Below are 21,036 nucleotides of genomic sequence, written 5' to 3'. Positions count from 1 at the left end.
TGGTATCGAATGTTACCAAACGAATTTCTGGTATTTTCATGAAACCCAAACAGGTTAAAAAAAGGTCATGCGACACAACAGTCTTAAACTTAATTATCTTTATCTACAGCGTGAGTTATGGAAAAAATATGTGCTGTCGACCAATATTTTGGAAAAAAATATTTAATGTTATTTCACTAAAGTGAATTGCTCACATATATATTTGTTTTTCTTTATAAGTAAGAATAATTCTGACACATTTTTGTATAAACACATAGTCCAGATACTGTAGTCCTATACATTCAGTACAGTATCTGGAATCCTAACACGGTCAAACCCACGATGCTTCTCCTTTATGTTTCCTGTATAACTTGATTTTTTATCGCTTTCAAAAATGGTGCAATACAGCTACAATTTATTAAATTTATTTTTCTCTAGGCTCAGGAATGAAAGCAAAGTCCAATGATGTAGTCTTTGTTATAAAAAATGGTAGCTGTATTTTATTATTCCAACATTCTGATAAAAGATGAACACTATTTTTTCCCCTGAGACAAAGTCATTTGAAAATATGACTGAAAAGCAGAAGTAATGAAAACAGAAGACGAGCACTCAAATTGCCAAAACTTTATTTGTTGCAAATTTTTAAAAAAACTTATATGAATAATGGAAAGCGGTGAAGAGTTTTAGAAACCTAAGAATAGGATGATACCACATTGCAAGTCTTTACATCTCAAGTGTACACTGTAATCTGGAGCCAGCAAACCCATATTCACACAAACCACTACCATACAGTGTTACAGAACATTAGATGGCAACAAAAAGGTGAACAATCAGGTGCAATACATTATACTGTGGTTAAATGTAATAGTAAGTCTACTGTTCCATTAACATCTGGCCACATAATGAATAGACATAGGCTTACTTCAAAATGTTAACAGTACTTTAGAACTTGGACTACCTGAAAGGGAGGCTGACAATATTTATGGTCTCTAGGGAGCAACCTTTAGGAGATTTTATCTTGTTTTACTAGAAATTAGTTCTTGATTTGAAATTATTTACTTGAACTTAAAATTCAGTACCCTCCAAAAAAGGGACTATAGAAAAAAAAAACATCTACACAGCAACTCCTCAGTAGTCAAATTCATGAATGATAAGAGAGTACAGCAACCTCTATATATTCAGTTAAACAGGTGAGTATGCATAAACTCTAAAGGGTATATTTGGTGTTTTGTTCAATGGGAGCATTTTAACAGCTGCGATTCACTAATAACCTGCATAAGCACTGAGAGAGCACAGGTGAAGTTTCATTTGTCAATGTGGTGTCTTCAGGCTTAATTTGTTGTAGTGAAAAAAAAGTATTTCAGACTTTCACTTATGAAATCTTTTTAGAGGTGTCTGATTTGAATTATGAGAACAATTACCTAAAAACTAATAGTGCAATACAGACTTAAAGGCTTTTTCTTGTTGAACACATAGAGGTATTAGACTTTACCTCTGTGCATAGCATAGGTCTTGGTGGGATACTCTTGCTTCCAAATTGTATTGGTGGGCCTGCTACATGTAGCCATACTCCAGCAATGAAACGATAATGGAACTGGAATATATACAGTAGCACCTTGTATCTAGAACAGAGGGAACTCACAGCACTTAAAGTGTGCTGAACCTCTGGAATATTATGTAACCAAAGCAGTACAACTACCTCTTTGGTGAAATGTGGAAGACATTTTTAGCATTTGTGTTTCCTTAGCCTTTAGTGTTTTCATTCTGGTTTACAATTTTTGGATTGACAAGCAAGTGAATTCTCTTGCAAGGAGGTAGGCAGAAGACACTTAAACTTATCTGACAAAGCTGTCCCAAAAATATCGACAGGACTGCAAACCTTTTATGTATATCACTGTTTTGTTGACATCTGTGCACAAAAGTTAGCATTGCATATAATTTAGCATAGTTCACCATATAATTGTGTGACTTTTTTTTTATTTTGTTTAAATGTCAGGCAGTGCATTTAAGTGGAATGTGGACACCTTAACTACTGAGTTAAAGAATAAATTAAGTTTGAAAGTAAAACGTGTTTGTGTTTTTTTTTCTTATATGAAGCAAATCCTGATTTCCAATAAAGCATTAATAAGTTAACACAAAAATATGATTATAAGTCAAAGCTTTCAAAACAGGAAACCTACAGTAAGAACAATAGGGATTCAACCCTATCTTTTACAAATTCATGGAACTACAGTATAAGATAATTTAGTGTGGCTTGGGTACTCATTTGAAGACCTAATTTTGAGCTCTCCTGCTTTTCGGTGCCTTAGTCTAATAAAAGATTGAGAGACAAAACAACTTAATATCATCCATTACATACCAAACAACAGTGCATTCCTTAAGCAGACACCAACCCCCGCTAGCAGACAGCATGTGCATCTAAAAACGTCTAGTGAACCTAAAGCTTTGAAATCATGTTATCTAAACATACAAAAAAACCTTTGTTCTTTAAATGGTGTGCAAATTGTGCAGCTGTCACCCCAACTCCCCCTACCCCAGCCATTTGCCTGTGCCCTGTTGCTGAGGTTAACACTCAGCATCAGTGCTACCATTCACAGGGAGGGGGCCATCCGGAGAGCCTGCAGTCTGGATGCCATGCTTATCACGGTTTGGAAGAGCATGGCTAAATCCGTTAGGTTGTGCGCACTTAGTTGCTGATTTCTTCTCATTGTCCTCACCACTGTAGATCACAAGTAACAAAAGCATTCTTTATAACTTCCAAAAACAAACAAACCCATAATTGCATTCAAGTCGTGGTGCATAAACCTGTAAGGGGTAGTTAGTTTGGATACTTTTAAGTTTAACTGAAGGTGTTTTCCAATGTGAGGATGTCTGCTTTTCAGGAATAGGAACATTTTCGCAAAATTTGATAGAAATGGAAACTTTCTTTTTCAGTGCATGTGTGCAGACAGAGTGTCTTTCTTCTACTACAGAGCTACTTGGCATTCGGACAGTGCCAATTTAGCAAAAATTTGAGAATGTGACTGCTCAGTTCAGTGTTCAGTTGCTAAACAGAACACAAAAGGAGCAGCTGGAGAATTAAAAGTCAAGATGCTTACAGTTTAACAATGTGTCGTATACGACGGAGAGGTCAAGGCAATTACCTGCCATAGCAGCCATTAGCCACCACTTCTCCTGTGCCCCTGTCAGCCCGAGAGCTGTGCACACTGCCCTCATTGCAGGATGCAATAGGCTCCTTGCCAGAATCTGAACTGTGCCTGGCATTCAAGCTTTCAGAAGAGGAGACCTTGCTCATTTCACTCTCCTTGTCATCTGTCAGAGAAAACAAAATGAGCATTTAGAATCGTGATAGAAGGCATCTTCTATCCTGTAATCATTTCTAGTAGCTCATTGCTGGGAAGCTGTGACAGCTGCCTTTAATCATTATGGGGTCTCCTGGGATGTGACAGAACAAAATATTGATGAATAAGAAAACCTCGAAAGTATGCAGTAAAACCAAATTAAAAAATCAAGTGCATTTCTGCCCATTTCTGTAAAAAGACTTGTTCAGAGTTTAAAGGGAAACTTTCATGCTTGAAATGGAACATTATTGCCGGAAATGTTAAACTGAATGCACACAATCATGAATACTGAGTAAACAATTTTTACTGAACACTAAAACAAAGTGAAAATGCAACCTAAAGAAAACAAAACAGCTATATTTGACATTATTAGAATTATCAAAATAATAATATGTATTAATCAGAGCTAAAATGCTCAGCAAGTTGTATTCCTCGATTCCTCCTGTTAAAATCCACCATCTAAAGGATCCTTAGCTTAAACAAGTACTTGGATAAGGTAGATAACGTCATCTAGTGGCAACATTAAGAACCGCTAAATAATCTGTTTCCCATAAAAAACCTCACCAAAGAAAAAAATAGAAGGATGTCATACATTAAATAAATACATATCTTTAAAGTAGGATACTGAAACTAGAAAACTGAAATCCATGTCCATCAGTGGAATTTGAGGTTACTGTATCACAGGGACGCAGCTGTCTGTGTGTTAACCAAGAAAGTCACCTCCTGTCTCAGGGTCACAGGCTTGTTTCCGTCGCCTCCTCAGAATCACTTCCAGTTCACTGTCCTTCTTACCAGGAGCTACTTCAGGAAACCCCCTGCTAGGGCTCTTCTTAACATTGTCCTATTATGTCAAAAACAAAAAGAAGTGTTTTTTTAACAGCGAAAGTACACAGTTAGAAAATGAAACTTTCAACATCGTTGTTGGCGTAACAACCATTAGTAGCAGAAGTACTTTGTGTTATATTTGTGGGTCTTTCCCACCTGGTGTTTTTAATGTTGTGGCTTATTAAGTAATATGCTGTAGATCTAGACTACCCTAGCTCTGCTCAGGGGCTGTATGTGAAGTCAGGTCCCTGGCTGCTGAAATGCTGAAAGAATGTGCTGTATTTCAAACAGTACAGTGCTAACTGATATTTTGTTTCAATGCCCCAATTCACACAGACCACATCTCTACGTTCCCATGTTTGTGATGACCTCTAGACTGCAATCAGTGATCAAATACATTGTCAGTATCCATCACAGGTTTGGGTCTTATATTTCCCCTATATGTAGTACTCCAGTTTGGTAAGTGATTTGATTCGCTCTCTTCCAGTTACTAATTGGCCTCTGAAGCAGACTCTGTTTAGATGAGGAAGCTACCTCCTCTTGTGTGGTTCAGCAGCTCTGTGATGTCCCAGTGACTCAGCTTGACGAATCTCTCATTCTGCTGGACATGAGGGGCTGAGGTAAAGCTTGACTCCTGGCTCTGCAGACCTGTGTACTGGACGGAGTGTGGGCCATTCTGCTTTAGGTGTAACCAGAATTTGAGGGCTATTTGTTGAATGGCATGTACAGTACCACAGGGAAACATCAATGTTTCTCTTGACGGCCATTACTGGGTGCATTTCCATTGTAGAATAAAAAATATATTTACAATAGTAAATCTCCATTGCATGTTTTGGATTTTCATTGAAGGTTGGAGTCTAAGGAATGGAGTAGGAGCTAAAAAATGCTAACCTAAAATCAGGATGAATAGAAATGTATACAGTATGTTAGTCCAGGTGGGTAGCTTGCATCAGCGTAGTGAGGGCTCACACCTGAAGAAGGCTTCACAGCCGAAACGTTGTGTTTTCTCTCCTCTCTTTTCAGCATAGAATAAACCCATTACTTGTTCCTTTACAGTATGTTAGGTCTACTTCTGAAACTGGGTTTTTGTTTCCCACATTTTAACTAAACCTTTGGTGGGTCTTAAACATACTGTCTTTATACTATAAAAAGTATACATGTACATAGTGTATGTCTCTTGGTAGAGTCCCAGAGGAAAGGAAAAAAAAAACATGTAATGAAACAGAAAATCTACCAAAATGCCCTTCAGTTCCTCCATGGCACTCTCCTGTTGTTTCTCTTCAGGTGGCTGGGGCTGCTGGCAGAAAAAAGGAGAACTGTTGTAAGAAAACGTTTTTAGAAAACAATACAATTCCATACCACAATATTTAGAAATTGTCTTTAAAAACATTTTTTCCCAGGAAGAATATTGCTGTGCATTTGATTTATTTGTCAAAGCTCACAAGAGACAAAAAGATTTGTGGTCTCTCCATGACCCCATAAAACCACATTCTGACCCCTCCAGATGTCTTGACCTCAGTTTAATAAAAGGTGACTGCAGCTACTTTGAAGCTAGTAACACTGCAAACCTGCTAATTCCTCTTAAAAAGGTAGCTTTGTCAAATAATCTTTTAAGTTTTTTTTAAGACAAATGCTAGTACTGAAGAACTAATTTCTTTAACATTAATCATATGTGGAAAAAAACTGGAATCTCATATTTTAACCTAATAGGAGCCACATAGGAGCCAAGAATTGGATCTCAAGGCCATTTTACAAATACCACATTGATTTTTTTATGGCCTTTCCAAGATGGTTTGTTGTCATGGTGCTTTAAAGTTAATCAATAAAACATATAATGGCATTGCATTTAAAAATCTGTTTCTGTTCCTATAAAATCTGGCTTATAGATACAATTGTTTACCTAATGAATATAGTTTGTGTGTGGAGACTGGAAAGAATATGTTTATTTACATACTGAGAGTAATTTCAAGTCAGGTTAGTTTATTGTGACATAGAAATGAACTTCTATATCCAGATAAAATAAAATGCTGCCAGCAAAACTGACACAATTGATAAAGAAAGAAAACTACTGTCTAAAGTAAACAGTAGAAATTCAATGTTTTCTTTCAGTCACCATTTATAAGATATTTATTTTCCCTACCTTAGGACCAAATCTCTTCATGGATAATGTCCGCCATGAAACACATAAAAAAGTGAAAAGGGAATATAGTAGGACATAAACATTAAAGCTATAAACACAAACACACATTTTGTAATAAAAAAGACTTAACTCCAAAATGTCATGGATTGCAATTTCAATTGATAAATAAAGCACAGGGTCGTTTAACAAAAATCATGTCACTACACAACATAATCACAGGCAGCTACTAAATTACAAGCATTTTATAACAAGCGAGCTGATTGTACTGAAAAGAAGTATATGGTATCTGCACCTAGAAGAAATGATTTGGAATGAAATGTGCAGATAAATTATATATCTGATATATAAAAAGGTTCTTTTGTATTGTTCTAATATTTTTGACCACTCACATGACCATCTTCTTAAATACAGCACATGCCAAGCTTACATAATCCTGTCAATCTGTTACATACGTATAACCTTTCATAAAGCAGTTGTATCTTCAAAACTGTATTTTTCTGTTATTTTATTGGGCTTGAAGTAATGCCAGAAAGTTCCTACTTTGGTCATAAGTCAAACAAAAGATTATAAATTATTGTGATTCACCATACCACCTTACAGCAAGTAGTTCTTTCTCACCTTGGTGTCTTGTCCCTTGACAGGTCTCAACACAACCCCATGCTTAATCCTCTCCATCATCTCATTTACTGCTTTCACCTTCACATCATCCACTGGCCCGCTCACTTCACAAAGGACACAGGACACAAGCCACATCATTAAAATTGCAGAGGGCTGAGACCGCAGAGAGGGGCACACGGAAAATACAGCACCCAAGGCTTTGCGGCATGTCTGCTGCTACCCCAGTCTCAAAAGAGCGAGATCCCAAACTTACCAGGTGCAGGTTCAGCCTTGAGAGGTCCTTTGGAGTTCTTTGAGGATTTTCTCATTATTGCAATGAGTGAGCTGTGTTAAAACAGATCAAATATGACAAATAAGTTTGGCTCTGGCTTCCTGGACTTGGGTTTCTACTTGTTACAAACACCTTTTACAGCTCTTACACATACAGTAACTCTCTAAAGCACTGCTCAAAAGCTAAAGAAGACAGCACCAAAGCGTGGATTGTAAAATAAAGGAAAATGCTGCATATACAGTATATTGTACTTTATGTAAAGCACTGTAAAGGAGATTAACTTTAAACTTAAAGATTTAAAGAAGAAAATAAAGTCTGTAAATAAGAGAAGGCCACTGAATCAACACAAGACTAATGTTGTGTTGTGGTGACCAAAACTGAACACTCAGTATTGTATTTAAAAAAAATAAGAAGGTACTAGATTAAGCAACACTCTCTTTTCTTGAGGTCCTTGAAGAAAAGAGTAGAGATTAAGGTTGTAGATCCATATATTCTAGTCCTCTTTAAATGCAATGTAGCAATCTATAGCTTTTAGTTTTTTTTCTAATTTTCCAGTTTTACCTGAGGGGATTGCAACGTGAGGGAGGGGGAGGAGGGGGAGGGGGCGGAGGAGGTGGAGGGGGAGGGGGTGGCTGGGGGGGTGGAGCGGGTGGAGGTGCTGTCCCAGGAGCTGTCCCCAGTTCTGACGGCTGGGTCTTCTGGACATCTAGCAGCTCCTGCACTGTGGAAAGATACAATAATCATTCATTTGTGTTGTGATGAAAGGCTTTACTAATAAAATGCATAAAACACTTTCATCAAAAGATATGCCAAGATACTTTACATAAATGACAGAATCCAATTAATCACTGAAGTATTGCACCCACCTATCTTACCTGTGACAGACATAACTTACCAACAAAACCATTAAACGAAAGATCAGGTAGGGATTTCACAAACTATTTCACCAGCTGAATTTAGGAGGCCAAATTGTGTTGGCCAAGACTGTAATTTAGTCAGGGCACTGAGGATAGCATCCCTGCTCTTTTTACGAACAGTGCCACGGGATCTTTAATGAAAGACAGGAAAGTTTAATGGCTCATCCAAGGATAGAACCGCTTACAGCACGGTTTCCTGTCATCATCCTGGAGCATAGGCTTAGAAGTTCTGGTCCAGAGGGAGTAGTGCCACCCACTGGTCTACCAATAAACTGTGACCTAAAGCAACAAAGTAATAGCAACACAGCAGGGATCCAGCAAGATACTATGGAATATCCAATATCCAATCTCTGGACAGAATCTCATTATTCATATAGTTATTCTCATTAAGAATTTCCAGATGTTTCCACATCAATTTGCATTTTCTAGGTCATGTTGCTCTACTGTTTGTTTTGGCTGGCCCAGCCACTGCAACATTTTAACACATGCTGAGCAATTTCAACAACTGGGGTCGAAATCCGCTACTCTGCTCCACAGTGCTGCCCCCCCACCTTGGCTCTCCAGTTGGCTGTTCTTCTCCTCCAGCTGCTGAATCCGAACATCTGCCTCCCGCTTCTCCTCCTCCACCAGCTCCAGGTGTTTCTGCTGCTCTGAGAGCTTGAGCCGGAGGGCAGACTCTTGCAGCTCAAGTTCCAATTCCTTTACCTGCCGGGAGAAATGGAGCCTGTTTGCAGGGCTTTTTTGGATGTCTAAGGCTAAGTGCAGAGCCAGGTTTGCAAACTAAAACTTATATAAGAAATTATTCCTGTTTTTTTCCTGCCTTCCACCCCGTCCCCTTAATTAAACCAGTTTTAAAACAACCTGAATTTAGTCTGCCTTGGGGCTTTAAATGTCAAGTTCATGACATACACCCTGCGAATAATGATGTGAATCTTTCCATTTAAATGTAAACAGGGCTATCGTTTCTACTGTGACTGTATAACAAGGCCAAACAAAGTACTGTACATCAGTCTCAGACATATATCATATTGTTTTATATGCATTTATAACACTTAATCATATAACATCATTGGAATTACAAATACTTCATAAACCTCCAAGACACATTCAAGAATACACAGAGAAGGTGGTGTGTCAGGTTTAATATTTGCCCTTTATTACATAACAGGGAGACTGATTTCTTTCTTCTGGGGTTTACTGCACTCTGGTGAGCAGACTGCACAGTCTGGCGGGCCAAGTTTCAGGATTAGAGGAGAGCAGGATTTGTTTCTAGGGCATAAAGTAGGTGGTTGTGCACCCTCACAAGCAGAACAGCTGGACAGTCTAAAAAGAAGGATTTTCAGTTTGTGGTTTATGTCTTTTTTCTAGAGATGTATTTTATTACTGGCTGCTGAATGAGGGTGGTTTCACAGCAGAGTTCGGAACTCAAGCTGCAGGACTAAAACACATTGCAGTACTCGCATGTGATCAGTGAACAACCAGCCATCCATTTTCTAACCACTTCATCCAATATCAGCTAATATAAGCTTCATAATCAATGACAGAAGTGGAAGGAATGAATGGAGGTGATCAGTGCTATATTTAGGTAGATCCGATTCAACAGCATGAAGACACATAAACACTTCAACAAACTATTGTACCACAGCAGCCTTATTCCACATGCCTGTGAACTTGATAACTTCTTGTTCAAGATACAAACTGGGAATTTAACCTTCGCAAGACAGCTCACAGTACTTCAATTAATAAACGAAGGCTATAAAATTCCAAATTTTCCTGATCATTTTAGGTGTAATGAATGTGTAAAGGTGAGTGGCATTGTGTTACGACACAGTGGCATTAAAGTCACAATCAATCTAACACATCTAAAGATGTATCATAACCGCAGCACTACAGGGAGGGCAATCTATTATACATGTTTCTGTAAGATGTGTCATTCCATCACAATCATCAATGAATATGAGTAATACCAAAGTCTGTTTGAAGTATTCATTGGCCGTATTTCATTCCGACCTTCCTTGTAATCATTTGCTCGTGTTTCTACAAATGCCCCAGGAGGGTCATTAAGAACGAGCGAGAACAGAATTCTACGTTATTGTTATAGAAATTCCACCTGTGCCTGATAACCTCAGATTAAATTACTGCAGCATGTGGCCTGTTTGTCATTCCATGACACTGAATTGCTTTAAAGTCTACAGCACTCACACGCCCTGTGGACTTCTACTTAATGCATAGAGAGAATGGTGGTTTTCTGCTATGCTCCCTTGCAAGTCACTGTTAGCTTGCCTCAGTATTTACCATATAATCCCTTCAACCTTGTACCAAAAGCATCTTTTGGCAACCAAGTGTTTCATTAATGATTAACATTTTAAAAATAATTAATTGTGCACCTTTGTTAATATATTGTAACGCAACGGGGGCTAAGGCGGGCGCCCTTGCCGCATTAGGTCGGCCCCCCACCGTCGGGGGCTTGAACAAAGGACTCCCGCGTCACTCAGCAGGGACCCAGCCCCGTGAGCTAAATCTCTCCACAGCCCAGTAGCTGTGGTCCTGCTATCACAGGGAAGGGCGATGACATCACCTGCTCTGGTACGCCGGCTCTTACACAGTGCCTGTCGGCCGTAAGCGTTACAATATAAAATATTTTTACGCCTACAGTATGCTTTATGTGATATACAACACTAGTGAGGGATTCTAATATTTATGCTAATGCATAATTATAGTTTTCACATTGGTGTTTCAGACAAAACGTCTGCATATCACACAATTGTATAAGTCATATGAGTTTATGGGTAATAAGCTGTGACATTATGTTAGAGAAAATTGAAGTGTCATTTACTCCTTTGTTTGTTTAATGTATAGTACAAATCCCATGTGTGGAAACTGACCAAATACTGTATGTCAACTCATGGGTGCAGGAAAACAGAACTGATCTTGCAGCAAAATGATCATAGGCAGCAATCTCAATTTATGGTATTTGTGTGGAAGTCAAAGCAACAAGGCATGAAATTATGAATGAAAAATAACTTTTTTGACATTGGAGTTACTTTCCTGGGAGAAAAACATGAACTCCAATGAGCAAATTCAGAGGCTGCAACGCAAACTGTTGTACAGACCTTTCTCTACAAATTCATAGTGTGATGGAATGTGTGATGGGATGTGAAGAAGTGCCATAATTAGTGTGCATAAACATAATTAAACCTTATTTTAATCATTTAATAGAAGGTACCCTGTAATGAAAAGGAAAAGATCCTTTTTACGTGTAATACAAATGTGAGGGTATCTTTATTCAGAGACTAATACCAAGAGACTTGACTCATACGTTGACATGACACTTAACAGACTACAATTTAGCACCAGAAATATTCCATTCAAGTCTGTGGGTCCCTACAAAGGCTGCTTATATCCGTCCAAGAGGCACAGTAAATCTGCATTTGGATCTCTCAGTTCAGGCCCTACAGAAGCCTAACAGAAACCCTCCGGTTGGGTGCTTACCTTCTGCTGGTGTTGTTGACGCTCGTCCTCCAGTGTTTTGGTGATACTGGCCACATCCTCCAGGGCTTTGAGGAGCTGAAGGCTTGGGTCTGCCTGCTGCAGAAGAATCATGCTCTGCCTGTTGGCTTCCTTCTGCTTGACCAGCATCTGTCAATGTAGATCATAGCCTGCTTTCAGCACCAGCTCGCACTGCAGTCTGGAATGATTCCAAGTGAGTGGAGACTTTCCAGTGTCCACCACCCAAACACAGTGCAGGAAGGAGGGCTAAAAACCATGCTGCATCCAGGGTGATGTAGAGAATTGTCCTTGCCTAAGAAACTGGCTGCCACAAGCCATGGCGTCTCTCAGCTGAATTCTGGAAAATTAGATCTTGAGGTCACAGAACACTGGTCAGCAAAATCAAATAACAGTGTATGTAACCACACAGACTTATCAGCTGCAACATACCGTATATATATATGTATATTTAAGTCTAGTCTACATGTAGGACAACAATAGAGTGTACTGTAAAGTTGATGGATTGACAGAACAGCAAAAGTCCCCTTGCTGACGTAGAAATCCACTTCAGTACGCGTCTAAAAATGAGATTTTATACCTTCAGCTTTATTCTAAAATTACTGGTAAATAGAAAGATCACCTCAATAAAATTAATATTAATTAAAAATCCAATTGAAAAATTCAGACCTGTATACTCAAACCTATATGCACCGCAATGGGTCTCATGTAATGGACATATCTTGCCTTGTGCACTGGATGCATCTTTTGTTTCTAGCGGAAATCACGGGGAAAACATTTTTCAGTAGATGCAGTTTTCTGATGTTGCAGATAATGCAACAGTAACTTTTCAAACATAAATGTTCTATAAATAAGTACAATTTGCTACTGTATGTAGTTGCATAGGTTATGAAGCTGGTGGCACAATTATACAAATCTAGATTTGGTTTCCAACCATGTCTGCAATACATGCATTCTAGCGCCACTCTTGGCACTGCTCTGACACAGATACCATCCAGGCTCTGCTTTCCCATCATACCTCATGAGCGTAGGACTCGGCTTTCTGCCTCAGGCTCTGTTCCAGATCCAACTGCTCCCTCAGGTCCTCATACTCCTGAGCAGCCATTACTGAGACTGTGTGGACGTAAAAAGAGAATGGTGCAATTTATCATGAGACTGAAGTTACTGTAATTCTACACTGTATACTCAATAGACATTAATTTAGCCAGACCTTTCCTGCTCTCCTCATTCTTTGGTGGATGGAACTAGACACTATCCATTACATTCATTAAACACATGGATAAAAGTCCTGGAAAAACAGTATCATTCCTGTAGTGTAGTGTTGATGCTGCTTGTGTTCACATTTCATTTTAGACTTTCAATTCTTTAGATATACATAATATTTCTTTTGCTAGATCATTTTAAACCATTTCTGCCTGAATGGATGAATCGTTAATGTTCTGCTGGGTGCTAGGTGTTTCGTCAAAGGCACAGTATCATCAGATGACAAAAAGGCAGTGGAATCTGTACGACTGCATTCAAATATCAAGCACCACAATGCAGAAGGAGCAATCAGCAGAATTAAATATATGAATATACATATATTATATATATTTATATACATATATAAATATATTAATACATATATTAATGTACATGTATTAAAGACCTCAACTCTACACCTCTCTAAAAAGTTTTAAAAAGAGGTTACTCAAGTCTAGCAGTATAAAAAAAGGTTAAAAAAAGCCATCAAAGGACAATATATTTCCACATGGTTCGTCACATACTTTATAACCAGCTCCCTCAAGGCTGTGAAGTCCCAGTGAATGGAAACCCAACTGCCTACCACAAAGACTTCATACTGTATAGATTACTGTTACAGGCATTAAGAGACCTGCAATTCACAGAAGGAATAACACACTTGCAATATTTATTGTGGTATGTAAGAATTAGTATCGGGGGGTGTCCATGAAGCCATGTCTTCTGAATTCCAACTCAAATGATAAATGCTGTAGGTTAGAATCAAGAGTGTCTCTAGACTCCACACGAACATTTAAGACAATAAGAAAGGTTTCAAAGGAGGGGGCCATTATGTCTAGCTTTTGTGGATAAAGTTGTATGTGAATGAGGAAACATGGCTGCAAAAACAATAAAAAAATGAATGATCAGTAATGTGCAATATTGATTTTTGTATAATTTGAGTTCAAATTCAGCAACTAGATTGTCTGTGGTTTAATTCAAATGGAGCAATGCTGTTTGCATTGGAAAAAAAAAACAGTCTAAGAGCCGCGTCCATGGTATTGCTATTCATTATTAAACCCCATCCTCTTAATTGTTAATGCACTTGGTCCCTGCCTCTCGCAAACACCATTTCTTAATTATTTTTTCTGCGCAGAAGCTACAGTCTTCATCTAGTTAATGAGCTACTGTAGGCCAGTAATGGCAGCATCATAAGTCAAATTTAATTAAGGCAGCTATGCATACAATTGTGATGGGAAAGCTGGGAAGGAAGGTCCATCTCTGCATGGAGCTGACATCAGACTGGGAGGCCCAGTGGGGATTACATCATCCAGCCGCGATGCTGCCCTTCATCGTGTTCATCGTGTGCCCAGTGCGTTTGCATTTGCAAAAAGTGTGTGGACATGCCTGCGTGAGAGCATGTGTGTCCATATACAGTATGTCAGACTGCTCCTATGGTTCTTCATCTTCTTTTTTTATTAAAGGCTGATTTTTGCTGCTGCAGAGACAGGAACACGAGGTAGTGTCTCCTGGGAAGCTGTTTAATCTTGATATTATACTGTTCACGCAGCTACACAGTTGTTAAAAATATGTGAAACAAAGCCTAATCAAGCATGATCAGAAAACCTTTCCATCTCAAGAGCTTAGTTGTAAACAAAATTAAGAACTTTTTTTACTGGCTACAGCCTAATATATTGCAGACTACTGATATATTGTATTGTGTTATTTGGACTAATTGTATGAAATTAACAGAAAATATATTTGAAACAAATTAAAAATGCAAAAATAAATGAAGAAACTACAATGTACGTGTTCTGGGTTAGAACTGTAGCTAATTTGATATCTTGAGTGGAATGCAGAGTTAATGATGTCATCGACCACATCGAGTATTTTCATTGCAAGAAACTAAACGAACTAGAAAGCCTATACTTCACCATGAGCCTTTGCTCACAGAGGCACAGAAAGCTGTCAGCAAAGGCTTTTAAAACCCAGGGTCATTGTAATTACTTTTTGCAAAAGCTATTTTTTCAGTCGGTACTGACGTGATAAGACATGTAATTTCATTACTGTGTGTCCTTGGAATTAAAAGGACTAATGGTTTCTCTCTCTCTCCCTTTTTTCAGATTAAAAGGAGCATGACCTGTCATTTATATGTGTACATGAGTCAATAACAAAATATACACCGTCCTTTAATAAAAACATTGTCACAATTTATTCTTTAACGCACTTTTAATCCCATTTCTGAGCTTTTTAAATGAGAATATCACTCTGACATGCAACAATGAATTAGGATTTATCCACAGTTTTAGCCAGAGACAGACTGATATAGCACAATTCCCAAATCCAAATCTTAGTTCCTCCAGTTATGAAACTGATTTAGACTTTTGTAAATGAACATAGTTATTAGCATTGATGGGATCTGATTAAGCACATTTCTGTACTCCATGAAATTGTTACCTCAACAATAAACATGTTTTATATTGCATCTGTGGCACTAAACCCCAAGAAAAGAAATCAATACTATTTAAAGATGGTCTGGTTATGCAAGGGAAAATCCAGGAATTATTTCAGTAGAAAATAACAGGCTGGACCATCACCAAACAGTAGAATGTTTGGCATCCAAGTTAAACTAGGCTGCATGTGTCACATTTTCTATGAGATTAATTGTTTGATATGTTTTGTTTTCCCCTTTTCATTCAACCTTGTTGAATTATTATTTTTATTTTTGCATGTTTATAGGTCTACTGTTCCAAATTAAGAAAAACTAATAACTACAGTATGACATATGTTGATCAAAAGGTTCCACCTTTGATGTTTGTCAAAGATAATCTTCCTCAAGCAGTTAAAATACTGTATCATTCTTTTAGAATTCTTCAATGGAAAAGATATAGCTCCAGTATTCCTTAAATTTGCTTCTTTCATGTCAGTACAAAGGTACACCTTCTTATCAAACCTCATTAAAGATTCCTTAGTCTCTTTACAGATCAAGAATAAATGAAGAAAACCCTGAGTAAAAAAATCAATATGACATCAGCTAGTTACGGTTTGTCGCCCAGGGAAATGATTCAATCAATTGAGCTGACTAGTTGAAAAGCAGTGACAATCTTTAAAAACGACAGATTACACAGAACAGGCCTGTGATGAGTATTATTTTATACTCCTACTAATGTAATATTTAGTAGAAAAGTGAGGTCAGTCACAGACTTCAATACTTAATAGAACATAAACAGCAATTTAAAACATATTTAGTAAGATGGCATAATTGATCATTTGAGAAAATGTTTCTAATGACTTTTTAATAAATAGTTCTTACAGGCCATCTGAGGAAAAACACCCTTAAATCAAATCAAAATGCCGCCATAGATGAACCTTTAAGTGTTGCAAGGAGTCTTTTAAATGAATTATCCAATTAACTAGCAGAAAGAACATTACATTAGCTACCAGTGCCATTAACATTTGAACCTAAAGCTGATCATTTTTGGTGAAATATGAGAATGGCAAAACCAAATGGCTGCAGTTTAAGGAGGAACTCCTAAAGAGGGAGTGTTTTTTTGTGTATGAACAAAACTGCAGTTTCAACAGAGCCCGACATTACTGACTCTCACCTCTGTTGAACCTCTTGATAGTCTTGCTCTGCTGCTCAACAGTTTTATGGAGTTCCTTCATCTCAGCCTGATCCTTTTCAATCTGAAACATCAGAGTTAACGTACATTAAACTACTATGCCCCTGAAAACCAGTGGCTGCTCTACAATATTTGCTCATTTCTAATAAGTCTTCTACCTTTGCTAAATATGCTCCCCGATAAAGACACTATTCAGGAGCTAACTAACCAGAAAGGTACCACTTATTTAAGGACAGATCCTGTACATCATATGGACCAGGATATACCCAGTTCACAAAGTACTAGGCTTCCAGCTGCAAAAAGGGGCAGTTGTTATTAGTACTGTTCTTAACCACAGTCATTCTTCTTAATTATGTGTGAAACCTTCTAAAAATAACAGATAAGCCCTTATATTTCAGTTCACTCACATTTAGTTAAAATAGTCATTCTGCTTTCACAGTTTCTATTTTAAATAAGTAATGAGATGCAATTAAAACCTACCAATTCGCTATTTCAAAACAGTACTGTGAAGCCACACAGCTAGAGTCTAGCTCTACTCTTCAGCTCTCCCTCAATTACCCTGCTCCCCAGAACAGGACTGACTTAATGGAGACTTGTTCCATTCATATTTCACACATGTCCAGCACTCACACGTGCGGTCAGCTCTTCAATTTGGCTCTGCTGGTCTTGCAGCTGACAGGTGAGCTGTTTCTTTTCTTCCAGCAGAACGCTCACAGTCTCCTGTAGGTCTGAAAAACATAGAGTCACCTTCAATGCTACATGGTTCATTGGCAAGTATGTACAGGAATGAGCAGAGCATGAACTTACGGCTTTTTCTCTGGATTTACATAAGAAATAATTTTTCATGTTGAAGTAATGATTAAAAGCACTTGTTTGCAGGTTATTTATATATATTTATTACATTTTTACATTCTGATAGACTTGTCTCCCTGTTGTGATTCTAGCCATGGTAGTTAAAATTTCAGTGTAATTTTAACAAAGATAGAACAGAAAGGTACAGTAATTATCAGATAATGAAAGCATTTTCATGACATGCATAACTAACAAGGTAGAGAGTTAATCCTCTGTTATTGGGGTGTTGGAGAATTTCTGCACTCCTCCTACTCTGTGACACTTTATTGCATGTGGTGCAGAGTTTATCCATCATTTGGGTCTTATCAGTGTCCCCAGTGCAATGGATACACATTCTTTCCTGCCAGATCAGGAAAGCCTCTCTTGAGTTTCTAATGCAAAAGGTGCAGCACTACACAGAAACAAAAACAACAATCTTTCTAATGGGTGTAACTATTGGGTAGAGCTAGCTCTTCCTGATTGAATGTAAATTAGACTCAGGTAAGGAAAGACCTCGGTCCTGAAAACAGTAGGCTAGAGTATTTGTGTCACATTATAAAAATGCAGGTGCAGACCTTTGACCTGTTGCTGGTACTGGGTGAAGGGGTCAGGGCTAGGGTCCTGAGGCTCAGCTTCCTCTTCCAGTGCAATGCAGTCCGAGATGCTGGGCAGGAGCTCATCCAGACAGGGCCTTGATGTCAGGCTGAGGTATTTCAGCTTCCTATTCTCACAGTTAAGCTGCAAATACAACCGAGCTCTGGGACGGTAATGAAAACAGGTGGCATCCTGCTATCCTCACAGATACAATGTGAGGCCTTAGGAAAAGTCCTGAGTGACTGATAGAAAAAAAACATTCCAAATTTTAAATATATTTGAAAAAAAAAGTCGCACCGGAATTAAGAATCATTCAGTTCTGTATCCTTACATATGCCCATGAAAACATAAGAGTTGGCATGAATAATTGATATAACAAAACCAGTACGTATTGTCCTTTACCCACACATAAGGTCAAAATTAAGTTGATCAGAGATACTGTACCACATACCTGTGCTGGCTGCAACCGCAAGTGAATGGTAGCTGTTCCTTCTACATTGTAGGTGACCTCACACTGTTTGAAACTGACGTGAGGAGTGCTTATCAAAATCAATCTCTAAAGCAAAGCTAGGTGTTTCCTGATGATGTTACAGTTGTGATTACACTGTGATTACAGAATTGTGCAATCTGCTGGGATGACAGCATGATAACTGTGCTCACCTTCGTTGCCAAAGCTTCTGCATTTTCTCTGCAGGACTTCTCAATCTCCAGCTGCGTCTGCAGAACGCTCACTTCCTCAATAACCATTTGTGAAACTAAGAAATAGGAGAAACAATACACTTTGTATTTAAGTGGTAGGAAAACCAGAATGATAGAATTAGGCAGTCATCAGAACCATGGTTTTAGAGTAGTATGTAGGAGACACTCCTTCATAAGGACAGGGGGGATTTTTTATTTATTTTAGTTTTTAATATACCAGTGAAATAAAAGTTATTTCATATTTTCATCCTTGTTATCATGGCAGAGGAATGAACATGTATGCTGATGGGCCTAATTTTATATCTTCCATGTTGGCTGTCTGAATTGCAGAAAGTAAACAAATATAAAGTACAGAAATACAGTCAGAAAATAATGTAATAGGTTAATTACATCATAGATACCAAGGAAATATAATTTCTCAGATCAGAATGGGAGACTAATTGAAATCATATCCTGAAAATAACGAAATAACTAAATTCTTGCCTGTGTTGCCTTTGCTCTGGGATTGATTTTGAATGTAAATCATTTTTATTGATCTTTCATTGGTTTAAGGTTAATTAAATAGCACACTCTAACTATATATATATTTATTTTGGTTTTGTTTTCTTTTATCGTCTTTGGATTACTGAAATAACAAAACTCTTCTCCACTGCCAAAGTAGGAAATAATGATGATCATTATACTTCACTCCCAGATAATATACTTTACTATGCACTTTTTGAAGAGAAAGCGTTGAGGAGATGATCCAATTTACCTTCTTAAATGTATTTTAAATGTATTAACATTTATTCACATTCATAAAGAGAATGGCACATCAGATTCACTCCTGAAGTTTAACTTGTTTGCTTTTCAGAAGGATTTTTTTCAGTTCTCTAACCTCATGGTACCAGATATTTTATACATTCCTGGGACTTCGCTCCTCAGGAAAAATGATTTCAACTGACTTTGCTTCATAATCTGTTAGCTGACCAGATGGAGCTAGCTGTGTGCAATGTGTGTGTTCTCATGCCTAAAAGCCTGGAAGTTCCAGCTCTTTAAGTGAGTCAGACAGCAGGAAAGATAATCCCACAATGTGACACACACTGCCATCACCTCCAAGCTCATGCCAGACTATTTGGAAAACAAGCAGAGGGTATCTTGTGTTGTCTGCGGTCACAATCAAAGAGAACTGAAGCCAAGAAATATGTTTATATCACAATAAACAACAGTTGAATTAAAGGTGCTTTTTACTTTTCGTATTTGTATAAAACATGAATCACTAGAAAAAATAATTAGCCCTGACTGTTTGCCCTAACAAAATTATAAAAGTATACAGTTAAGCAGGCACCAAAGGAGAAAAATAACTAGTTAGCAATTCTCCTCATTTTCAAATGCTTGCCAGGTTCTCATGTCACCATCAGAAGGCGCATTAAAAAGAAGCTGAGTCAGTTCAGGTGTAGTTTTGTTGCAGTGTGATATAATTGATCTACATTTTCTAGAGTTACATTAACAGGATCACGGATCACTGAGTCAGGTAGAGAGGAAATGCTGAAAAATAAGCAAAAGAAAATTCTCAGTAACTGAATCACCTGAGATTTTTTCACTCCTACTTTCTTTCCAAGAGAATTAAGCAGAATCACAGACTCAGTTAGCTCTCTCTGCGCATTACCAAACATTCCATAAATTACCATGACTTGGTATCTCTTGTTAAATCTAACAAAGTTGCCATTGAAACATCTCTGTATTGTAGAAATAGAAACACACTGAAATACTAAAACTGGAGACCTTCTGTTCAAGGATATTTACATCAAGTGCATTATCTTACATTGTGATTTTCAGATAAAAGGAGAGCAAAGAGAAAGAGAACTTTCTTTTCTCAGATATGTTCTAGTCATTGTAAGAATTTTAGTCAAGGCAAAAATAGGGATAACAGTTTGACTGACAGAGGCCTCATCCACAACAATGACGTACCCCCAGCAGGCGGGATTAAACAGCCAAGGGGAACAGCTGGGAAGTGCAGTTTGTAGGAGATCACTTGAATCAGTTTCCATGCTTACTGCCATTTATGTTGCTGGACATGGACCACTGTTCTATGACTTGCATGCCTTTCTCAGACTTAATCAATATGTGCCTTAGTATAAAAGTGATTTGTCTTTGTTTTAGTAATCAGAAGGTTGGCTCTTGTGTAGACGTCCTAGAACTGTGTGGCGTGGCTTGTGTTGAACTGTTTATGACATGCTCCAGTCCAGTGTATCCAGTGTACTTATTCACGTAATGCATGGTCTTCTGCTCTTTGTTTTAAAGTATGGGAAGAAAATACTATACGGTACTCACTATGTCAGCAAAGTGACCGTGATGTCATTTTTACAAAGAAAGAGGTTCTGGTTTTACCTATTTGTATTACTTCTCTTTTTGCTGAAACTCAAAACTTGGAATTCACTTTAATTCCCAGGTGACAATTGGTGACACAAAAAGTCAATTGTGGAAGCTAAAT

At 37.9% G+C, this 21,036-nt stretch overlaps 1 protein-coding gene across 2 annotated transcripts in view; it reads right to left on the bottom strand.

The window, feature by feature from the left end:
• Positions 1-588: 588 nt before the first annotated feature.
• shtn3 (shootin 3) overlaps positions 589-21,036 on the bottom strand; it is a 33,055-nt gene continuing 12,607 nt past the window's right edge. Inside the window, exons 3-17 of one of the 2 annotated variants that reach the window (XM_069196159.1) lie at positions 18,525-18,619; positions 17,846-18,008; positions 17,070-17,167; positions 16,422-16,503; positions 12,617-12,711; positions 11,584-11,730; positions 8,643-8,796; positions 7,736-7,895; positions 7,157-7,227; positions 6,904-7,007; positions 6,286-6,300; positions 5,380-5,439; positions 4,041-4,161; positions 3,123-3,291; positions 589-2,698 (exon numbers count right to left, since the gene is read on the bottom strand). In XM_069196159.1, coding sequence (XP_069052260.1) covers positions 2,545-2,698; positions 3,123-3,291; positions 4,041-4,161; positions 5,380-5,439; positions 6,286-6,300; positions 6,904-7,007; positions 7,157-7,227; positions 7,736-7,895; positions 8,643-8,796; positions 11,584-11,730; positions 12,617-12,711; positions 16,422-16,503; positions 17,070-17,167; positions 17,846-18,008; positions 18,525-18,619 — 1,688 coding nt within the window. In that variant the 3' untranslated portion in view covers positions 589-2,544. Of the gene's footprint in view, positions 2,699-3,122; positions 3,292-4,040; positions 4,162-5,379; positions 5,443-6,285; positions 6,301-6,903; positions 7,008-7,156; positions 7,228-7,735; positions 7,896-8,642; positions 8,797-11,583; positions 11,731-12,616; positions 12,712-16,421; positions 16,504-17,069; positions 17,168-17,845; positions 18,009-18,524; positions 18,620-21,036 lie in introns of both variants that reach the window. The other variant, XM_069196158.1, reaches the window with a different exon arrangement.

The sequence above is a fragment of the Lepisosteus oculatus genome, chromosome 11, assembly GCF_040954835.1.
Source record: "Lepisosteus oculatus isolate fLepOcu1 chromosome 11, fLepOcu1.hap2, whole genome shotgun sequence".
NCBI classification, from domain to species: Eukaryota; Metazoa; Chordata; class Actinopteri; order Semionotiformes; family Lepisosteidae; genus Lepisosteus; species Lepisosteus oculatus.
This window is presented reverse-complemented; position numbering and strand designations above follow the sequence as displayed.